The sequence below is a fragment of the Lissotriton vulgaris genome, chromosome 3_1 (genome assembly GCF_964263255.1).
Source record: "Lissotriton vulgaris chromosome 3_1, aLisVul1.2, whole genome shotgun sequence".
In the NCBI taxonomy this organism is placed as follows: domain Eukaryota; kingdom Metazoa; phylum Chordata; class Amphibia; order Caudata; family Salamandridae; genus Lissotriton; species Lissotriton vulgaris.
Window position 1 is genome coordinate 1,246,563,952 of NC_141689.1, and position 19,265 is coordinate 1,246,583,216.

The 19,265-nt window shown below is 44.0% G+C and overlaps 1 protein-coding gene across 1 annotated transcript in view; it reads right to left on the bottom strand.

Moving 5' to 3' along the window:
- Positions 1-316: 316 nt before the first annotated feature.
- LOC147727737 (uncharacterized) overlaps positions 317-19,265 on the bottom strand; it is a 214,146-nt gene continuing 195,197 nt past the window's right edge. The window contains exons 6-8 of the mRNA XM_086961737.1: positions 6,454-6,543; positions 5,703-5,786; positions 317-1,733 (exon numbers count right to left, since the gene is read on the bottom strand). Coding sequence (XP_086817863.1) covers positions 1,048-1,733; positions 5,703-5,786; positions 6,454-6,543 — 860 coding nt within the window. The 3' untranslated portion in view covers positions 317-1,047. The remainder of the gene's footprint in view (positions 1,734-5,702; positions 5,787-6,453; positions 6,544-19,265) is intronic.

The following is a 19,265-nucleotide window of genomic DNA, read 5'->3' on the forward strand; positions in this document are numbered from 1 at the left end:
TCTCTTTCAGTCTCCAACTCTTTGAGACCTTAATGAAAAGTGTAGCATCCTTCTTGACAATAGGCAGGCAACCGAAATGAACTGAGGCAAAAGCCACTGAACGGGAAACAGGAATGTTGGGGATAATTGATATTACCGGCAACTCTGATATCAATATAAAGGAAAACAACATTGTACTTAGCTTTACAGGGGATTTCCCCCTTTTGCGGTGAATGGAACTTCCAAAGAGGTAAACTAAGTATATTGCATTGTTCTAGTTCCTGATTTCCAAGTAACCTTTAGAGCTTCAATAATACAGTCAAATGAAAGCCAAATCAAGGTTATCATCAGTCTGCTTTCTTTATTACTCTTCAACAGTAACCAGGAAACAACCAGAATTCTATATGTCCTACGTAATTAATCCTGCAAATTAACTGCAACATGTCATTTTAGTAAAGAAGGAGCACAAACAGATCTTGGTTCTAGAGCTTGTATTTAGTCATGGTTGTCATCAACATACTATTAAGTTTTATTTATAACGTCAGTTGTTCCTCATGATATTAAAAAACTTCAGCTAGTTTCTCATAATTAACAAATCCTACTTGGGGATCTCATCCCTGAGTCAGGAGATGATAGATTAACCTTCTGCACAGCAAGCAGCAGAACACAAGTTCCTCACATCTGTTTAATTCACACATGTTTATCCACTACGTTTCATTTATTTTAGGAACTTTGTAATGTATTTTCAACTTGAAGGTTTACTACATTTGTTATAAAGAATAAGAATGGCTTAAGGGTTCTCATTTCCAGTCTTGGTCATATTATTTGTTGTACACTGGACTTTCTCTAATCAGTTTTGCTAGGATGGAATCATAAATGAGGTTTATAGTGAACTAATACTACAACTGAGATGCTATGTTTTGGAAGGTTTTGCACTGCTGCACCCAACTGAAGCCATCTACAGACGTAACTTCAGTGGTGGACTACTGTACTGTGTGATGTCAGCATCGCTGCCTTGCAGAGATTTCACAAAGATCATTTACAACAAGTCCATTCAGGTCACCGAAATCAGTTCATACCTGTGCTTCCTACATGTGTTTTCTGATGTGCAATAAGACTCGCCTTCCAAGGAAAGCACTTTGAACACCTGTTGCATCGATATGGTCTCTCTCCTGTATGTCCTCTTTGATGTCCAATAAGGTGGTGCTTCTGAATGAAGCTTTTCCCACATTCACTACAATGATATGGCCTTTCTCCGGAATGCGTTCTCTTATGTTTAACAAGTGTATTCTTCATTCTAAATCCTTTACCACATTCTGAACACTGATAAGCTCTCTTTCCATTGTGAACTTTCCTGTGTTTAACAAGACTGATGTATTGCCTGAAGCTTTTATCACACTCAGTACAAGAATATAGTTTCCATGTTTGCTGTGTGCTTGGCTGGGATGTACGAAGACTGACATTATCCAAACTATTGTCACATTCAAGAATTCTTGAGCCTTCATCGCCTAATATTCGCACGTGTAAATTGGAATATTGCGGATTTCCGAAATTGGTTGTATATTGAGGAATTTTATCTTCTTCCAGTTCTTGGTTTCCTTCTGGCCACTGATGGCTCTGGAAAGATGTTTCCTTAACAGACTTTGGAAGCTCCTTCTCTTTGGCTTTTCTTGAAAAATCTTTGCATGATGCTATTTTTCCAACACGTGTGAAAGACTCTACATCTTTTCTTTCAAAGATCATCCTTTGGACACCTATTTCGAAACAAAATCAGAGATGGAACTTTAGTGTGCTACATATAGAGATTATAAATACATGCTATTTATGTGCAAACATTCAGAAATCATTTTTCCCGTATGTGCCTCCTAGAGCACATAGTTCTCCCTGGCTAGATCTAAAAGTAATCGAGGCCTGCAAAATTTGACCTTGTGAACACCTCTACTTTTTCTTGACCGCAAAATGTTGGAACTACTGGCTCTCTGACGGATGTTTTAATTCCCAAACCTGCAATTGTGCTTGGGGTTTAATCATTCCTAAAAGGGATCCTTTAAAAATAATCATGCCTTTAGCTTGTGGTAAACTGAGAAGCTGCACATTTGTGCCTGTTATCACCTAACTTTCATTATCTTTCTGCAAACCCCAAGTTTTCCATATAAGGAAAATGTAAAACACAACAATGGCTCCTATTTTTGTGACTACAACCAATCTTGCTTTTGAGCGCCTGCTCATTTCTTTCTCAGCCATTTGGGCACAGAGAGAACCACATCAGCACTTCCTTTAAACCGCCATTGCTACACTGTATCTGTTCTGTATAGAGACTAGTAAAGCTATAGCACAAGCACGAGACTCAAGGCCCACAAAATCAATGCTGGTGATGAAAGCAGAACAATATAAAGGTGTAAGAGAGCCATGGAAAAACTAACAGGGAGACATGTTATGATAAAGGAAATCTTATGAGGTCATCTGGAATACTTAGGGGGCTGATGAGGGACTAATTGTGAAACATGGGGATGTAGGGGGAAACTTGAGGGAAGGCAAGCAGGCAAATTTAAAGGTAGTTCAAAAGGATAACATAGGGACTAAGGGAGAGCTACAGGGAGTATGGAAGAAACAAATGGTGTGGATTGGAGGACTTAATATGCTAATGTAAAAGTTTATTTGTACTAGGCAAACATTGGGGATTATATGGAGAACTGTGAAGCACCTATGAAGAGACAAAAAGGGAGGTTTTAACCCTTGAAATAGGAGTTAAGACTTTCAGCTGAATTTCAAGATGTGCATTTTGGGTATCTGTACTTGCTCACAGACATGTTGTTATTTCATTAATTTTACACTTGATGAAGGAGTTCTGTATCCACTTGGGTACTGTCAATTTCCGTCATGTCACCAAGAGCCTGTGACCATCAGCTGTGGAACCACTATTGTTCTGGCTATCCAGTGCCACCACTATTGTTCTCATTGGCTATAGAACCACTGGCAGTGGCCCTCCGGTACAGTGGAGCGGCCTGGGAGATACCTTTGGGCAATGGGACACATGCAATTTCCCTCTACTCTGACGACCAGTTCCTTTACTTTAGAGACCTATGGGACCCCTGCAATTAAATAGCGATGACGCTCGCTGACTTTTCGTCCCTATCTAGTCTGCAGGTGAACTGGGCAAAATCGTGCCGGTACCCATTCAATCCATCCACTCCCGAGCCCATGCTGATTGTTTTGGTGTGGACATGCAATGGCAGCCGTCTGTCTTTAGAAACGTAGGGATCAGGATTTACCATCAGCCTGTGGAGCTGTTGGGGGGGAACCTCCTGTGAGCAATCACTACCATTAAATCGCAGATGCTATTTGGTGGAGATTACCCCCAACAGTCATGGGTCGCATAGCCCTACTCAAAATGGTTGTGCTGCCCCGGCTCTTGTACTTCTTCACTAACCTGGCAATATACATTCGACCCCCAGTCTTTCCTTCCCTCTAATGTACTATTCAGGAGTTTATGTGGCATGGCTCACTATGCCGAGTTGCCCTATCCAAACTGGCTAAGAAGGGCTCACTGTGCCCAATTTGGAGCATTACTATCTGGCAGCACAACTGCAATGGATGGCCAAGTGGGCCAGCAGGCTGAACCTGGGGGACACTGCCAAGCACTTATCAACGTGGATGCACTCTTCAATCCTCAGGTTATTTCAAGCCGGGAGGCGAGGTGCGGAACCCACTCAGCTGATGCCGGAGGTGGCCTGTAGACGATTTCTCCGAAGGTCCCCTATGCACCTGCATTGCCTTTACGGGGAACGCCGAGGGGCAAACGGGCAACTACTGGGCAGAGCTCTCCACCTGAGGGAGGTGGGGCTGCAGACGCTGGGAGACCTCTACCGCAACAGCTATTTGGCACCCTTTGATGCCCTGGCCGATGGGGACGGTCTGCCGCGGGGTTAGTTCCTCCTACATACCTCGCTGATTACGGCACTGCGAGCGTTGTGGGGGGACATATCAGAGGAGCCCACAATACACCTCACTATTCAGTACATACATGTGATGGGTACAGGGAGACTCCTCAGAAAATGGTTATCGCCAACATCCCACAAGGGCCACTGGGACATGGATCTCCTCCGACCATGTACAGATCGTTAATGGGCCGCTATTTTCGAGGGGCCCACGTTCATCCCAGAAACTCCAGGTTCCGACTCATGAAATACTATATAATGCACAGAGCGTATCTGACACCGGCCAAATTAAAAAAAGTATTTTCGGTGCACTGATGTCCACTGTCCTAGATGCCACTTGGTGGACACAAATCTGATTTACATGCTGTAGAGCTGTACGGCACTCACTACTTACTGGCAGTCTGTTGTCACATGCCTGACCGACTGCACCGGACGTATGGTGGAGTGCAACTGGGAAGTATGACTCCTGGGCCTATACCGCAGGTTCAAAAAACACAAGGCGACATCTAGGTTCATTGAATTGGGGTTAATTACGGCCAAGCATTTAATCACTAAGCCTATGGCGAAGTGACTCCGTTCGCTGATAACTGGGTGCAGGCGGAAAGCGTTGCCTTACATCGCAAAGACACCCTAGGACTTCGAAAGCTGCCAAAGGTAGCTGCATGGGATGCATTCCTCCAGGAGCTTTGCAACACCTGGCAATCAGAGGACGAATCCCAGACACCCACCAGAGGTCCTAAAGGGGCACCTGTAGGGACTTGCCACGAAGCGTAGCAGGAGCACTCTAGGGACAGAGCAGGTTAGATGGCTGGGTCACCCTCCATTCTCGAACCCATTGCACAAAGGTAGATACTGCCATGAAACAAATTATGGGTGATCGGGAAGCTTTGGGGGCGACAGAGACTTGAGCTGGGCAAAGTCTGTTTGTTCATACCCTGACCTTGCCCCCCCCCCCCCCACACACAACTTCCTCTCCATCCCAGAGATGCCTCATGCAGACATGGTAACACCGACACTAAATGTAGCAACTACTTCTATGTACCATGTGTCACCCTACAACATGAGCTTCTGTAGCACACAATCTGGGACATTTTAGCATCTGTACTGTGTACTGCTGCTCCCCCAATTTTGAATTGTTATATATACATAGTCTCAAAGCTTACTTATGACTGATGTATATGCATATACAACACCTGTTCTTAAATCATAAGCTCAATAAAGAAATGCAAACAAAAAAAATAAGGTCCGTTTGAATTACAGTGGAGACAGTAATATCAGTTATTGGTCTTATTGGAAAAGTAAGATCTGTGATAATACCATAGATTTGTCAATCTATATAGACCAAATTCTCTGGTGGAAAGTGTAGGGCAACATGAGAAAATATCAGCAGAAATCATACTGGAATTACTGGTTCACCCTAGTAATTCCTCAATCCTCAGATTCATCCTGGAATCCCCGTTAATTTCCCAACCCACAGTTCTTGATAGACTCTGGTATAATTTATTCCAGGAGTACGGCGCCCCCTACATCCGGGACACTCGTAATGAATGTTACTTCCACTACTCCTCTGATTTTATTTATTTCCGCCACAGACCTCAACTGTAGGTAAATAAAAGAGAATTAACATCTTTCTTTTAACAAAGATATGGCTTCATAAGACCATTCAAAAGTTTGGAAAACACTCTATGCTTTATCATATGATTTTTCCAGGATAAAGAAAGTAAGACTAAAAAGGGCATTCCGTTTGTTAGTAAATACCCCAATTCCCCCAAGATTAGTACACACTTCTTCGTTTATGCTTCGGCTCCTCCTGGAAATCTTCCTCTGGTTTAACACTTAAGTCAAGCACAGGCCTTGCAAGTGCATTACCTGAATGAAGGAGAAGATAGTACAAATAAATTCATAAAATATTTTGCAGACCTTCAATTAATTAATCAATAAAAAATATTACAAGAACATTTTAGGTAAATAGGATGAGCTACACTACTTGAAGGCTATTCAATAGTTTGAGTCTGATTTAACGTATTTGTATTTCTGTCCAGGTTTTATTAGCAGAATTGAAATTCCCAAAAATAACTTGTGCATCAAGTTATTACAAAAAAAACACAGGAGGAGGAGGAGACATGTACAAAAAGATACTTCTATTTAAATCACAAGTTCAAACATGGCCAATCTTAGTAGAGATTAAAAGCCTTTAATATTAGACTGCTAACTCCAATCAAAGCACATGGATATCAAGATTTAGTACCCACAGAGAAAACAGACAATTACTGATTTTGCTTGATATGTTTTTTTTTGCATTACTGTCCCAATTAAGGGCTGAAAAGCAAATTTCTTCAAACTGGGTTTGCACTGGCAATTAGGACTAACTATGAGCGGGTGGTATAAGTGAATACTAAATACAAATACATGCGCAGCACTGGCACAAGATACAGTTTACAAGCGTTATCTTCCAGTTTGCCCAATAGAAGACATCATTGATAATCACTAATGACTAATAATCAAACTTAGGCAGTGCAGTCATAAAAATATTTACCTGCCAAGATACAGGTGCTTATATCTCCTTTATGTGCAGCAAGGTGGGGCACAAACCTTGTCTGAGGCTCAACACTGAGGGAGGGAAATCCTGCAGGAAAAAATAAGCTGATTATTTTTCAAACAGTATCACAGTGTTTGATGCACTGATAAACTGCGTATGACCCAAACATGCCTCCCTAAATAAGGCACTTATCCGCCTTCCATTTTACCTCAATAAGTAGTCAACTACCACAAACCTCTGCAGTGAGTGGATGTAAGGGAAGATAATATAGCACACTGAAAAGTGAGTTAGATCTGGTTTTATATGAGTAGTCTGTAAATAAATACATAATATCAAGAAAATAAAGTGTATCTTCTGAAGATCATGATACCTTACTCCAAAAATACATTCCTCTGTAGGGACCATTCACACCCACTCACACCACTGCAAGGTGCTCATAGATAGAAGAAAAGAAAGGCAAAAGCATAAAGTCAGCGTTTTACATATGTGTCAAACTCACTCATTGTACTTCATGAGATCCTACTGCATACCCATGGGAAGAAGCTAGCAAACAAAGATGCATTGGAGATTCAAGGAGAAAATAGTCCTGGGCCCAAATAATAAATGATGGCACTCGCCAATGGTCGCATTTTAACTCTGCCAGCGCAAACTGGTGTCAACAAGGCCAACAGGGTTTTGGGTTACAGGATGGCATAAGCACCAGCCGAGTGGGTTTCTCCGATTGCCGTATTCTGTCGCCCGTTTTGGACGCCGTCATCGAGAGCTGCACTGCCGGAGCTGCATTTAAGTTCTGCACCAGGGAGCACTTTAACTCGCGAAGCTCAGCGAGTTGGGGAATCAGCTTCTTTCATCTTTCCTTGGAAAAAAAAAAACACCCCGCCATTAATGCGGTAGGGCGTGCTGTAGACCAGGAGCCCGGTAACTGGCGGTGTGGGAGCTGCGAGGCTGAGAGGCAGGCTTGTCCCAGCAGCAGCCACAAGGGGACAGAGCCTGCATATATCCTATTGAGAAGACAAAAAAGCGAATGCTGAGAGGCGCATTTTATTCTATGCAACTGGCAATGTCTGAAGACTTTAAGAAATGAAAGGGTAATTGGCACCCAGCTGCAAGATACAGTTATAGGCGGTGAAGTGCAGTTAACCAGAGTCCTTTTGGTCTAGAAGCAGCCTGAGGGAAGTAGGTTGTATATTGAGAAGTGGTGGAGGCAAGAGTGCGGGCCCACAGAACAGAGGTAAGTGGAAAATATCTTTCTTCTATCCAATATTAATAACAAGGGAACAATAAAGTGCACAGGGGGACCTGGAGCTGTAGTGCACACAAAGGGTAGCCGGAACTCTAATGATAGTGAAGGAAAAGGACTTCTTAAAAGCAAATACCCCGGAGGAAGGAACCAAGAAGAAGCAGAAGTAATGGCCCCAGGGAAAACCAAAACCCGGAAAGTCACAAAAACCCTAAAGAAAGCAGGAAATAAAAGCCTTGAGATTGAGGATATGACTGATCTACCAAAGGGTTCGAACAATCAGCCGGGGGAGATGGTGACTTCCCTCGGAAATAAAACACCTGAGAGGGGGTCTACCACTCCTTCGGGCGCATGCCTACAGAAAACTCCGACAACTTCTAAGACTGTATGCGCAAAAGGTGGCTCAGCAGTTTCAAAATCCATTAAAGACTTTATTGGCAAGCACTTTAAATCAAAGGAGAGGTCCGATAAGGAGATGAGTGTGATAGAGACTCCGCAAGTCATAGAGGACGTTGTAGCTATAAGTGCGGAGTCTTTGAACCAAATTAACTTTGATATCGCTGAAATTCCGATAGAACCACGTCTATCTTCCTCACCGCGGTTATTCCAGTCATTATCTATTTATGACAAGGAAATAGAGGTAGAGGAGGTAGAAAGAGAAAAACAGTGTAAATCCCTGGGTGAGGAAGACCTTGCCCGGAGGGTATTCAGTGTGAGTGGGAAAGCAAACCCGGGCACCCCCAAAGCCGCCCACTCATAACTATCAGACCTTCCGCCCCATTGCTTGGAGGTGACAGGTTCCTCCAGTGTGTCTATGCTCGAGGTAATGTTGATGCTGCAGAAAACCTTGCAGGGTATTTTAGAAGTCTCTGTTCTAAACAATGAGATCTTAAAAACACAAAGTATACACTTCAGGAATGTAATTGGGGAACTGACACAGATCAAAAGTCTAATGCCCTCCCTAGTAAGATCAGTAGAAATACAGGAGGAAACAAATGTAGAGGGGGGGGGGGGGGCGGGGGTGGTAAGTGTAAGCAGTCCGAAGGAAGACAAACCTTCAGTATATATATCCCGATGCCCCATGATTATAAAGAGATACGGGGAAAGGAGGGCTATAAAACAATATATACGGAGACGAAGCAGGGAGAAAAAGGCTAGTCCCAAAAACCAATCCAGAAAGCAACAGGAGAAAGGAAAGGGAGTATCTTTAGATCAAAGGCCAAGTGTTAAGGTAGTAAGGCCTGACACAAAAAAACTAACTTTTGCAGAAATAGGAGCGAGTACCCATAGTCCTGAAGGACACTGAAGATGGGAATCAGGAAAAAGGAAATACCTAGGAGAAAAGGAGGATCGAAGCCATGACGGGGGTCAGAGTCGCCTGGAGTTGCAGTGCCTAGTAACCCAATCCTCGGGGTGAGGCGTAGGAACATAGGCAGAGAAGAAGTACCTTACCAAGGTAGAGAAGTAACGCCAGAGGAGAGTTCGCCAGATAACCGGCTAGTTAGGCCCTTAGATACGTGGCTATTTGTAGAACCCATAGGACAGGGAAAGGGGGGGAAAAGAGTAAAGAAACTAAACCCCCTAAATCGGTCCCAGCTCCTCTCTTCATTTGCGAAATGTCCCAGTCTAAGATACGTTAGTACAGAAGATCTAAAAGAAGTGGGGTTCCTAACAAACATCAAAGGGGAAGAAATAACAAAGGTTTTACTCCACTCGGCACTAATAAAAGTTGCAGTGGAAAAGGCAGAAGCAGAGTTGCAAAGGGAAGGAATTAGGCTAATAAAAAGAGAGGATGTGATGATGGATAAACATGGGAAATCTTTCCTTAGGAACCATGCGGGGCTGGGAGAACGGCAAATAAAAATGATCAACTCAGGACGCGGTATAAAAGAAGCCCTCAAAATCACTATAACCCCTAAAAATCCAGGATGGGAAGATATAGATGTTCTAGCCGGGAATAGATACAGAGAATTTGCCTATATAGATGGTGAAGAAGACGGGTATTTGAGCAATGTGGATTAGGAACTAGGGTCGTCGCGCAGCCTAACCATTCTGACTTGGAATGTTAATGGATTTAAAAGAATATCGGGTCACGAAAGTTTTAAAGATACTCTTAGGAAGACCGATATCGCCTGTTTACAGGAGATTTGGCTGTGCGACGAAACCCCGGCCATGGAAGGCTTTACGCACCATGTAAAACCCGTAAGAAAGAATATACTAGGAAGGCCTTCAGGTGGACAGTTGACATTGGTTTCAACAAGGATAGCTAGGAATATAGAACCCTTAGAACTTAAGTGCAATTGGGCACTAGGAAGTAGGGTTCTGACATTAAATAATAATGTAAGTGGGGAAGGCTTTTGCATTATAAATGTGTATATTCAGAAAGGGAGAATAAATGAGTATAAAGCGGACCTTGAACGATTAAAAAAGGACTTGGAGGGTTTACAAGATATTTACCCTAGAGATGTTTTATTGCTTTTGGGTGATTTTAATCATAGACTAAACCCTCAAAAAACCGACTCCTGGCAGAGGGATTTGTTAAGTGTGTACAACATCGAGTTTGCTAAATTCCCTAGGTGTGACAGCTCAACCCAAGACGTGGAGCTTGGTAAGTTGTTGGGGGCCATGGGCCTGGTCTGTGCTAATGGAAGAAATGATGCAGATCGACCCGCAAAGCGCACATTTAAAATAGGACAACAAAATTGCCCTATAGATTATGTATTTATCCAGGCATGGAACTTTCACTTAATTAAATACTTTGAAATAGGCAGTGTAGATGGCAGTGACCATTACCCACTACACATAGAATTAGAGGTAAATAGCGCCCCGCAGAGACAAAAAGTTCTGCAAGTAGAGGTCGAATACCCCAAGCGTCTCACAACCAGGATTACCGAAGAACATATAAAGAAACTGAGTGCACTCCAGCTAATAGTGGGATTAGAAAAGCTACCAGCAGGAGCCGATATAGCCTGGTTTGAGGATATAATAAAGCAATTGGTAGAATGCCTCAGGATTAAAATTAAAGGGGGTAATCAAGGCCCACATTGTAAAGCTAAGGTAAATCCTATTAATAAACCATGGTTTGATGATGATTGTCGAAAACTAAAGGCCATGATTAGACAACAGGAAAGAGGCCTAAGATGTAGTTACAACGAGGTATGGCTATGTGAACTTAAAAAATTAAGGATAAAATATAAAGCAACTATTAGAGATAAAAAGAAATGTTATAAAGATAAATGTTGGATGAATTTACTGGAGGTAATTGAAGATAAAAATGTTAAAGGCTTCTGGAAATTAATACAAGAATGCACGGGGAAAGTTGTAGGGACTTTGCAGTGCTCAGTTGTGGAAGATAAGTGGGTAGTTTATCTATGGTAAATGGCCAAGGAGGGGGGAACCGTATTAAATAACTGGCAAGGTGTCAGGGAGGAGGTGAAACAGTATTTCTCCCCAACTTACATTAGAGGTATCATAGCGGGGTTTAAACCTAACACGAGCGGCAGGGCCAGATAATCTGCCAGCAGTAGTAATAAAAACTAATTTAGATTGGTGGGCCGAATTCTTCTCGAATATGTTTCAGAGGGTATTAAATACAGGAACTCTGCCAGATAGTTGGAGAGGGGCGATCATTAGGCCAATTCACAAAAAAGGCGACGTGAACTCCCCTAAAAATTACCGCTTAATAAACCTCCTGGACATAGGTGAAAAAGTATTCTCCAAGGTAATCCTGGGCTTACTAAAGGATTGGGCTAACGATAACCAGATAGTACCCCCAGAACAGGGTGGCTTTAAAGAAGGGCACTCAACGGTGGATCACTGCTTTGCTCTGGTCCATTGCGCGGAAGTCGATTGAACAGAGGGGCAATTTATTCTGCTGTTTCGTGGACTTCCGCACAGCATTTGACCTTGTGGACAGAGAGCAGCTGTGGGCAACCCTGGTAGAGTATAAAATACAGGATGATCTTTTGGCCCTGATCCAGGCCTTACACTCTGAAAACTGGGCCCAGATAATTTTGGATAAGGAGGGAGGATTGACTGAGAGGATCCAGATCGGAAATGGTTTGAGGCAGGGGTGCGTACTGGCCCCTTTACTCTTTTCCCTATTCATAGCCGACCTACCTCAGGAACTGAGAGAGGTTAGAGGAGCTAGCCCGAAAATGGGAGGAAACCATGTACCATGCTTACTATATGCGGATGATCTGGTGATTATGGACCAGACTGAGATAGGTCTCCAGAGAAAACTAAATAAGTTCAAAGAATATTGCTTAAATAAAAAATTAGTAGTAAACATGGAAAAGACCAAAATTCTATGTTTCAGGAGAAGTAAAACTAAGTTTTGTTGGTATCTTGGTGCAGATATTCTGGAGAGGGTAATAGAATATAGATACCTTGGAATGTGGTTCACGAGGAACTTAAAATGGTACACCCATCTGCAAAGCTTAAAAATGAGGGCAGAGACCTCTGTGAAGGGTTTAAAAAGATTCAATAGTCTTTATGGAGAAATGTCGGACAGGCCGGTTATAAAGGCCTATCTAGCAATGGTCCCTCCTCAATTCCTGTATGGGGTAGAAGTACTCTACTTAAGTGGCAAAACTTGTTGGGATAAAGAAGAGGGTAATATTCTAAAAAGCTTGTTCTCGCTACCAAAATCATCAATGTTACAAGCAGCAAGATCAGAGCTGGGTATTACCTCGTGGGCCATAACAGCTTGCATGGCCTTAGTACGCTTTTGGCAGCGCCTAGGAGCAGAAGAGCCCCACAAAATTCCCCATAAAATTTCACAGTTGTGTAAAGCTGAAATTGCCATTAGTGAGCGTTCCTGGGCAAAAGAGATAAGAGCCTCAGTAAGGGAAGCATATGGAGTATTAGACTTAAGACTTGACCCGCAGTTAGGACATCCACAATTGGGGGAAGAAGGAACTTAGGGCACTGGGTCGGGATATGTCCCGTATACACAATAGGGAGTGCCTTTCGCGGAAAAATTCAGTGTCACATATGATCCTGGTTTGGGAAAAGGATCAACATTATCCTTACGTTGATAGGTTACCTAGCTACCACTTACGACGCGAGGTATTAAAAGCACGAATTGGATTAAATCCCTGCTACATGAATAATGGGGTCAAAAACGTTATGATTGGTTATAATGGGAAATGCACCTGCACTTTGGGCACCCCATGTGATATTTTACATGTCTTACTTGATTGTACGGAATTTTTAGATATCAGAAAGGAGATTTTATGTCTAATTTTTAAAATATATGGGATTAGAAATAGGATGCAAGCTGTTGACCTACTAGTAGGAATGGAGAACTTAGACATAGCCTGTGCCATGGGGAAATTTATGTGTAAGGTCAAAGTGTTTCTCAAGTGCACTGAGTAAATAACGTATGTTTTCACTGAGGTTATTAAAAGGCTGTGCATCTAAAGGATAACAGTACGGTAGCAGACCTAAAGGAAATATTTTATGTCATGTATGAATTATTTGGTTTTTACCTTTTAACAATAATATGTACCCAGAATTTTAAAGGAAACTGATGTTTTTATGCATATTGAAAATGGGTCACATTGTTTATGAATCGTTTGCATATGTTTTTAACTGGAGGATAACATGTAAAGTGTATACTTTTATGGTTGTAACTAACCAAATAAAGTTTTATTGACTGACTGAGTGGGTTTACGAAGGCAACTCCAGGTGCTGCTTGAGACACCTTGTGAGGACCCTCTTTAGTGGACATGCTTCATCCTGCCTTCATCGAAGGATTGATGTTATCACTGAATTGAATTATTTTCTGGCCCTACAATGATTTAAAAACTGCATTCTGGTAGATTAATATCAACTAGCTCATGCAGGAAGAAAAATTCTAATCTTATTCAAACAAATCACTTCATTTTAACGTTCTAAAAGATAGTGTGCAGAAATTTCTATCCTTCTTGAAGAAGAATCGCCCGAGGTACTGTTTCTCACTGAGACATGGCTTACCCCGTGCTCCGACCTCGATCTCATTCAGGCTCTTCCATGTGGCTATTCCATTCAGAGGTTGGACCGTCCCACAGGGAAAGGGGGCGGGATAGCTATTATCTACAAACACGGTTTGACCTGCCGAATGACTGATAGCCCTGTGCCAGACTGTGAGAACGCTGCATTCTCTATTGAATTCTCCCCAGCCCTTACTTTCTTGGGTATTTTAATATATCAAACCCCCGGCCCCTAAGCAGAATGCTGTAACTTGTTACCAGACCTGGCTGCAAACCTAGCTAGTATATCGGCCAACTTTACCCTACTGGGGGACTGCAACCTTCATTTTGACGACCCCCTACAGGCATCGGCAACCGAACTTATCAAGGACCTAGCAGCCTTCCAACGCATACAAAAAATAAGTGAGCCCACCCACATAAGGGGTCATTTATTAGACCCCATCTTTTCAAATTCGGAGGACCTACTAGGAGGGAACCCCATCCCTGTCCCGTGGTCAGATCATTTCCTTATACCTTTTACCTGGGCACCACCTCATATAGTTCCACATACTATCCCCATTTACTCAAAAACACGCCCTTGGTCTAAACTTTCAACTGAACACTGGGCCACAGTATTAGAAGAAACTAGACCTGCATCTTCTTTAGATGCAGTCATGGCCAATGACAACTTCGACAACTGGCTTAAACAAGCATTTACAATGCAACGGTTTTGCCTTTGAAAAAGTTAGAGCTATTAGCATTGTAAATGACAACATTTTTATGTATGTGTTGGTTTTGAAAACAGATAAATAAATGGCACTGTCATTTACAATGCCAATAGCTTAATCTCTCGCAAATGCCACACACAAACACACAGACCCACACAGAGTCCCACACACACACACCTACAGAGCCACACACCTACAGAGCCACACACACACATACACAGAGCAAAATACACATACACAGACACACACACAGCCCCACAGCCCCCCCCCCCCCTCCCCCGTCGGGACGCACCCTCCAGGGCCAGCATGGACGGGAAGTCCTTGCAGTTTGAGATGCCGGTGGAGTCGGTGATGCAGGTCTTCCACAAGCTGAACCAGAAGGTGGCCATGGTGATGACCGTGCCGTCGATGCTCGACACCTTCTAGTAGTGGGTGGGCAGCGTGGAGTAGACCAGCACCCAGCCCGACAGGGCCAGCAGGAAGGCACAGGTAAGAGCTGAGGGCACAGGAGTCAGAAGCGAGGGCCTAAGAAGAGCTGAAGGCACAGGGCAGGGTAAGAGCTGAGGGCAGAGGGGTAAGAGCTGAGGGCACAGGTAAGAGCTGAGGGTACAGGAGTCAGAAGCGAGGGCCTAGGAAGAGCTGAGGGCACAGGTAAGAGCTGAGGGCAGAGGGGTAAGAGCTGAGGGCAGAGGGGTAAGAGCTGAGGGCACAGGTAAGAGCCGAGGGTACAGGAGTCAGAAGCGAGGGCCTAAGAAGAGCTGAGGGCACAGGTAAGAGCTGAGGGTACAGGAGTCAGAAGCGAGGGCCTAGGAAGAGCTGAGGGCACAGGTAAGAGCTGAGGGCAGAGGGGTAAGAGCTGAGGGCAGAGGGATAAGAGCTGAGGGCACAGGTAAGAGCTGAGGGCACAGGAGTCCGAAGCGAGGGCCTAGGAAGAGCTGAGGGCACAGGAGTCCGAAGCGAGGGCCTAGGAAGAGCTGAGGGCACAGGGCAGGGTAAGAGCTGAGGGCAGAGGGGTAAGAGTTGAGGGCACAGGGGTAAGAGCTGAGGGCACAGGGGTAAGAGCTGAGGGCACAGGGGTAAGAGCTGAGGGCACGGGTAAGAAGTGAGTGAGGGCCCGGGGTGATATCAGATGGCAGAGGATTTAGAGCTGAGGGCACCTGCGAGGGCAGAGAGCAACGTGGTAAAGCACCTTTACCTGCGCTCATATTTACTGAATTATCTTATCTGAATAATTTATAACTCGTATTGCACAGGTGGAATTTGCTCGTCCTTCACAGTATGCTTAGCAGGGGTCAAATCTGGTGAAAGGTTCCGGTGCTGGGTAATTGTGCACAGACATTAGTAGCGGCCAGCGAGTATGAGAATGATATTCACACTGACCTTCCGGTGCGAAAAATACACTCATGACGTGTGTTGTGCAAAACTATTGCACCATTTCAAACCTCCATAGCACTGACGCCATGACCACAATCAGATCACCAGATGTTTATCACATTGAGTAAGTGCAATAGACGTCACACCCGTCTCCGCCTCCCTGGGTGGAAGGTACAGAGTTAATGTTTCACCTGCTCTGCACTTCACCCTTCCTGGTTGAGGAATGCGACCAGCAAGTGAGATCAGGCGAGGCCACCCTTCAAATGGGTCATATACAGCCAGAGCTCACATGAGGGAAGGGCTGCTTCTAACCAACAGGGGCCTCTCCCACCTTCTCCCACTATTATTACCCGCAAATATACACATTCATTTCACAAGTATAAGAGACTGGGTAATACACTGGTGCCCGCAGCCACATAAAGCACAATCAATCAATCCGTATGTTTGTAGAGCGCTTATCGTCACCTGTGAGGGTATCCAGGCGCTACATTTAAAAAGTGCAAAACTATTCAAAAGAAAGTGCTAACTAACCTACAATTGCACGCAATTACTGTTCTAGTTAATGAAGGTGAGTTTAAGTGAGATAGTGTTACCCCTACCTTTCAGATTTCAACAAAGTTATCGTTGTTTAAAAAAAACAGAATTCCAAAAGAGATCTGAAAGTGAACCGTGTATCTAACTAAGACTTAATTTCCTGCTCGAATGGACAAACCAGCAGAAACAAGAGCGGCGCCTATTTCAACCTCACAGTCTATACACACCACCTCATGTTCCGAGCAGACACCGGCTAATTACATACCGTTCCACCCGAAGGACGCCGGTGGCAGGGATTCATCAACCCATTCACCTTGTCTAATGCATCTCTACTTTCTCTGCCAGGTGAGCCCTCCCACCGGCCTCACACCCTGGTCTGCTCGCTCATTGTCCATAGTAAACAAAAGGAAATGTCTGGTTGACCAGACCCTATGGCCAAACGCCATTGAGCAGGCCATGCACAGTGCCATTGACTGCGAGAAGAGGTCTGGATGTATGGCTTGGTTTCTGGCCAGGCCCTGCAGCCAACCTGCACTGTGCAAATAGGACCAGAATCGGGGCAGGTCAGCATTGCACAAGGATGGGTAAAGAATTGTGCGCAGTGGGGTATGGCCACCGGCAGTGAGTAGGTGGCATGGCATGGCCAACTTTTGCTGTGCAAGGTAACAGGCTGTGTAAAGTATGCGTTTGTTGCTGGTTGAAGTTGGGGCACATGAAACCCTTGGATGTGGTACATGATTAAAAAGACCTTAAAGAACAAAGGTTAAGGTGAAGTTAATGAATCCTCTGGTTTCATGTCTGCATTGACATCGTAATGCTCATTTACTTCGGCCAGTTCTTCAGGATAGGGTTTAAATTAAACTACTCCTATTCCAACAAAATGACATTCAGGAGTGTAGCGCTTTATTCTTGAATAAAAAGGTTAGCGTTCTAGTTGCTTATTAGAACTCTGTGGTGATGTTGCAGTTGACTACTAAGGAGTTAACCAACTGTTTCTGGTAATGGATTAATGGGTAAATAAATGATGCAAAAAAATATACACTAGGTGCTCCACAGAATAGTGCACTGAAAGTGATAAGCAGCTCACTCACAATTCAGCATTTTGATTGAAATCTTATGGAGTGCAACAAAACTGAACTCGAATTCTGAGTCTCTTCGTTAAGATCCATTTACCTTACCCCATAAACATAAAATATTGGATTGCTGTTCTTTTTTGGGGTTGGGGGGCAGAATGTTTCAGTCCGCCTGGGGAATATGTGGAATTTGGTAAAGAGTAACATGAAGTTCCGGCCAAATTCTGGCAATCCCCATGTGGCAGTATTTTTCCCCCCACAAGACTCCAGAAATGGGAGCGGCTCAAGCAAGATTTGGCAATCCCTGGCACCATTTTCTAACATGGGCAGTCGTGGGCGATCATGATCAGAGAGCTACTTTTCATGTAGATTTTGCTGCCGCTCAAGTATATTTTCTACTCGAGTGGAAGTTAAATCATCTTGCATGGTCGCGCACTCTTGCACACTACATGGTGCCGTTCTCACGGACTTTTCAGCACTGCTAGCACTTCTGGTGCTAAATTGCAGCCCGAGCAGTGCAACATGCATATTCCCACCTGTTAGCAGACCTCCATGGAATCTCATAAGAGTTTTTATGTAAATCTGCGGAGTTCCGGACAACCCTACATTTTTAAAGAAACACTTCCAAACTTTATGCACTTTTGTCACTTATCACTTTCACTGTACTGTTCTTTGGAGCATCTGATATATGCATTTTTTGGCATGATTTATTAAACCATGCAGTAATTAAACCATATTCTCCTACAATGAAGTATATCAGGTGTTTTTCCCTTAGAAGCATAGGTGTAAAAAGCTTCTCCCAATGGAACCACTGTCGTTTTCCTAGAAATGTAGTTCACAGCATAGTTCTATTTGCACTACAAAATGTCCAACATACCTTCATAAAAAAGGGTTTTGTGTATACCCCTGCCTAGGCCCCCTCAATTAAGCCAGGCAACAGACATTGTGATGCAATTTAATTCTGAGATGCAAACAAGTCATTTGACAAATTAGCCACTTGGTGTGTTGCTTAGGCAAACGAGGCGCTTGCGTTTGAAATTGTAAAATGAAAGCAAATATCCTGATCCTATCGTATTGGTAACAGAAAAGCAAGCGGTGGCAGGGGGCGTGACCCCCTTCGTGCATTACCGCTCTACCACTGGTGGATCACATCCACCATAGTAACCTCAATTAATATCACACCCAAATTATTTCGAAACGGCTCTCCTAGGCTGAGCTTGGTTATTGTGTCAGCAACATTTTCTGTCGTTCGCTTCTTTGTTTTCGCTCCATACATTTAAATGCTGTGATGGTCTAGAGTCCTGGCACGTCACCTAGACGCGCAGTAAATAAAGCCATGTCTTTCAGAATGGCCTTGCATGTAGTACTTTTTCTGTAATAATGGCCCACAGGGCGTTATACCATATATATTAGGCGATATCCTAAAACCCGGGACATGTATGGGGTCTAGAGATTCATCAGTCCTACAAGTACCGACTTGCACCCACCTAGGTGATCCACTGAAGAACTGCAAGTACCAGAGTCCCGAGGGGCGATCCGGAGGAGGGGCTAGCGGTGTGCGCTCCATTAATGATGAAACACAATACGGCTCCCTTGAGCTTTGGGCCGACGGGCTCTTGGAAGACGCACCTGCGTGCCGGTTCTGGCATCGAGGCCTTTGACTGTTGTGTGGCGGCCTTCTCTTCCACCCCTAAACAATCTTTCTCTACTGATGAGGGAAGTCATCCCGAAACCCGAGACATGTCTCGGGCGATATCCTAAAACCCGGGACATGTATCGGGTCTAGAGATTCATCAGTCCTACAAGTACCGACTTGCACCCACCTGGGTGATCCACTGAAGAACTGCAAGTACCAGAGTCCCGAGGGGCGATCCGGAGGAGGGGCTAGCGGTGTGCGCTCCATTTA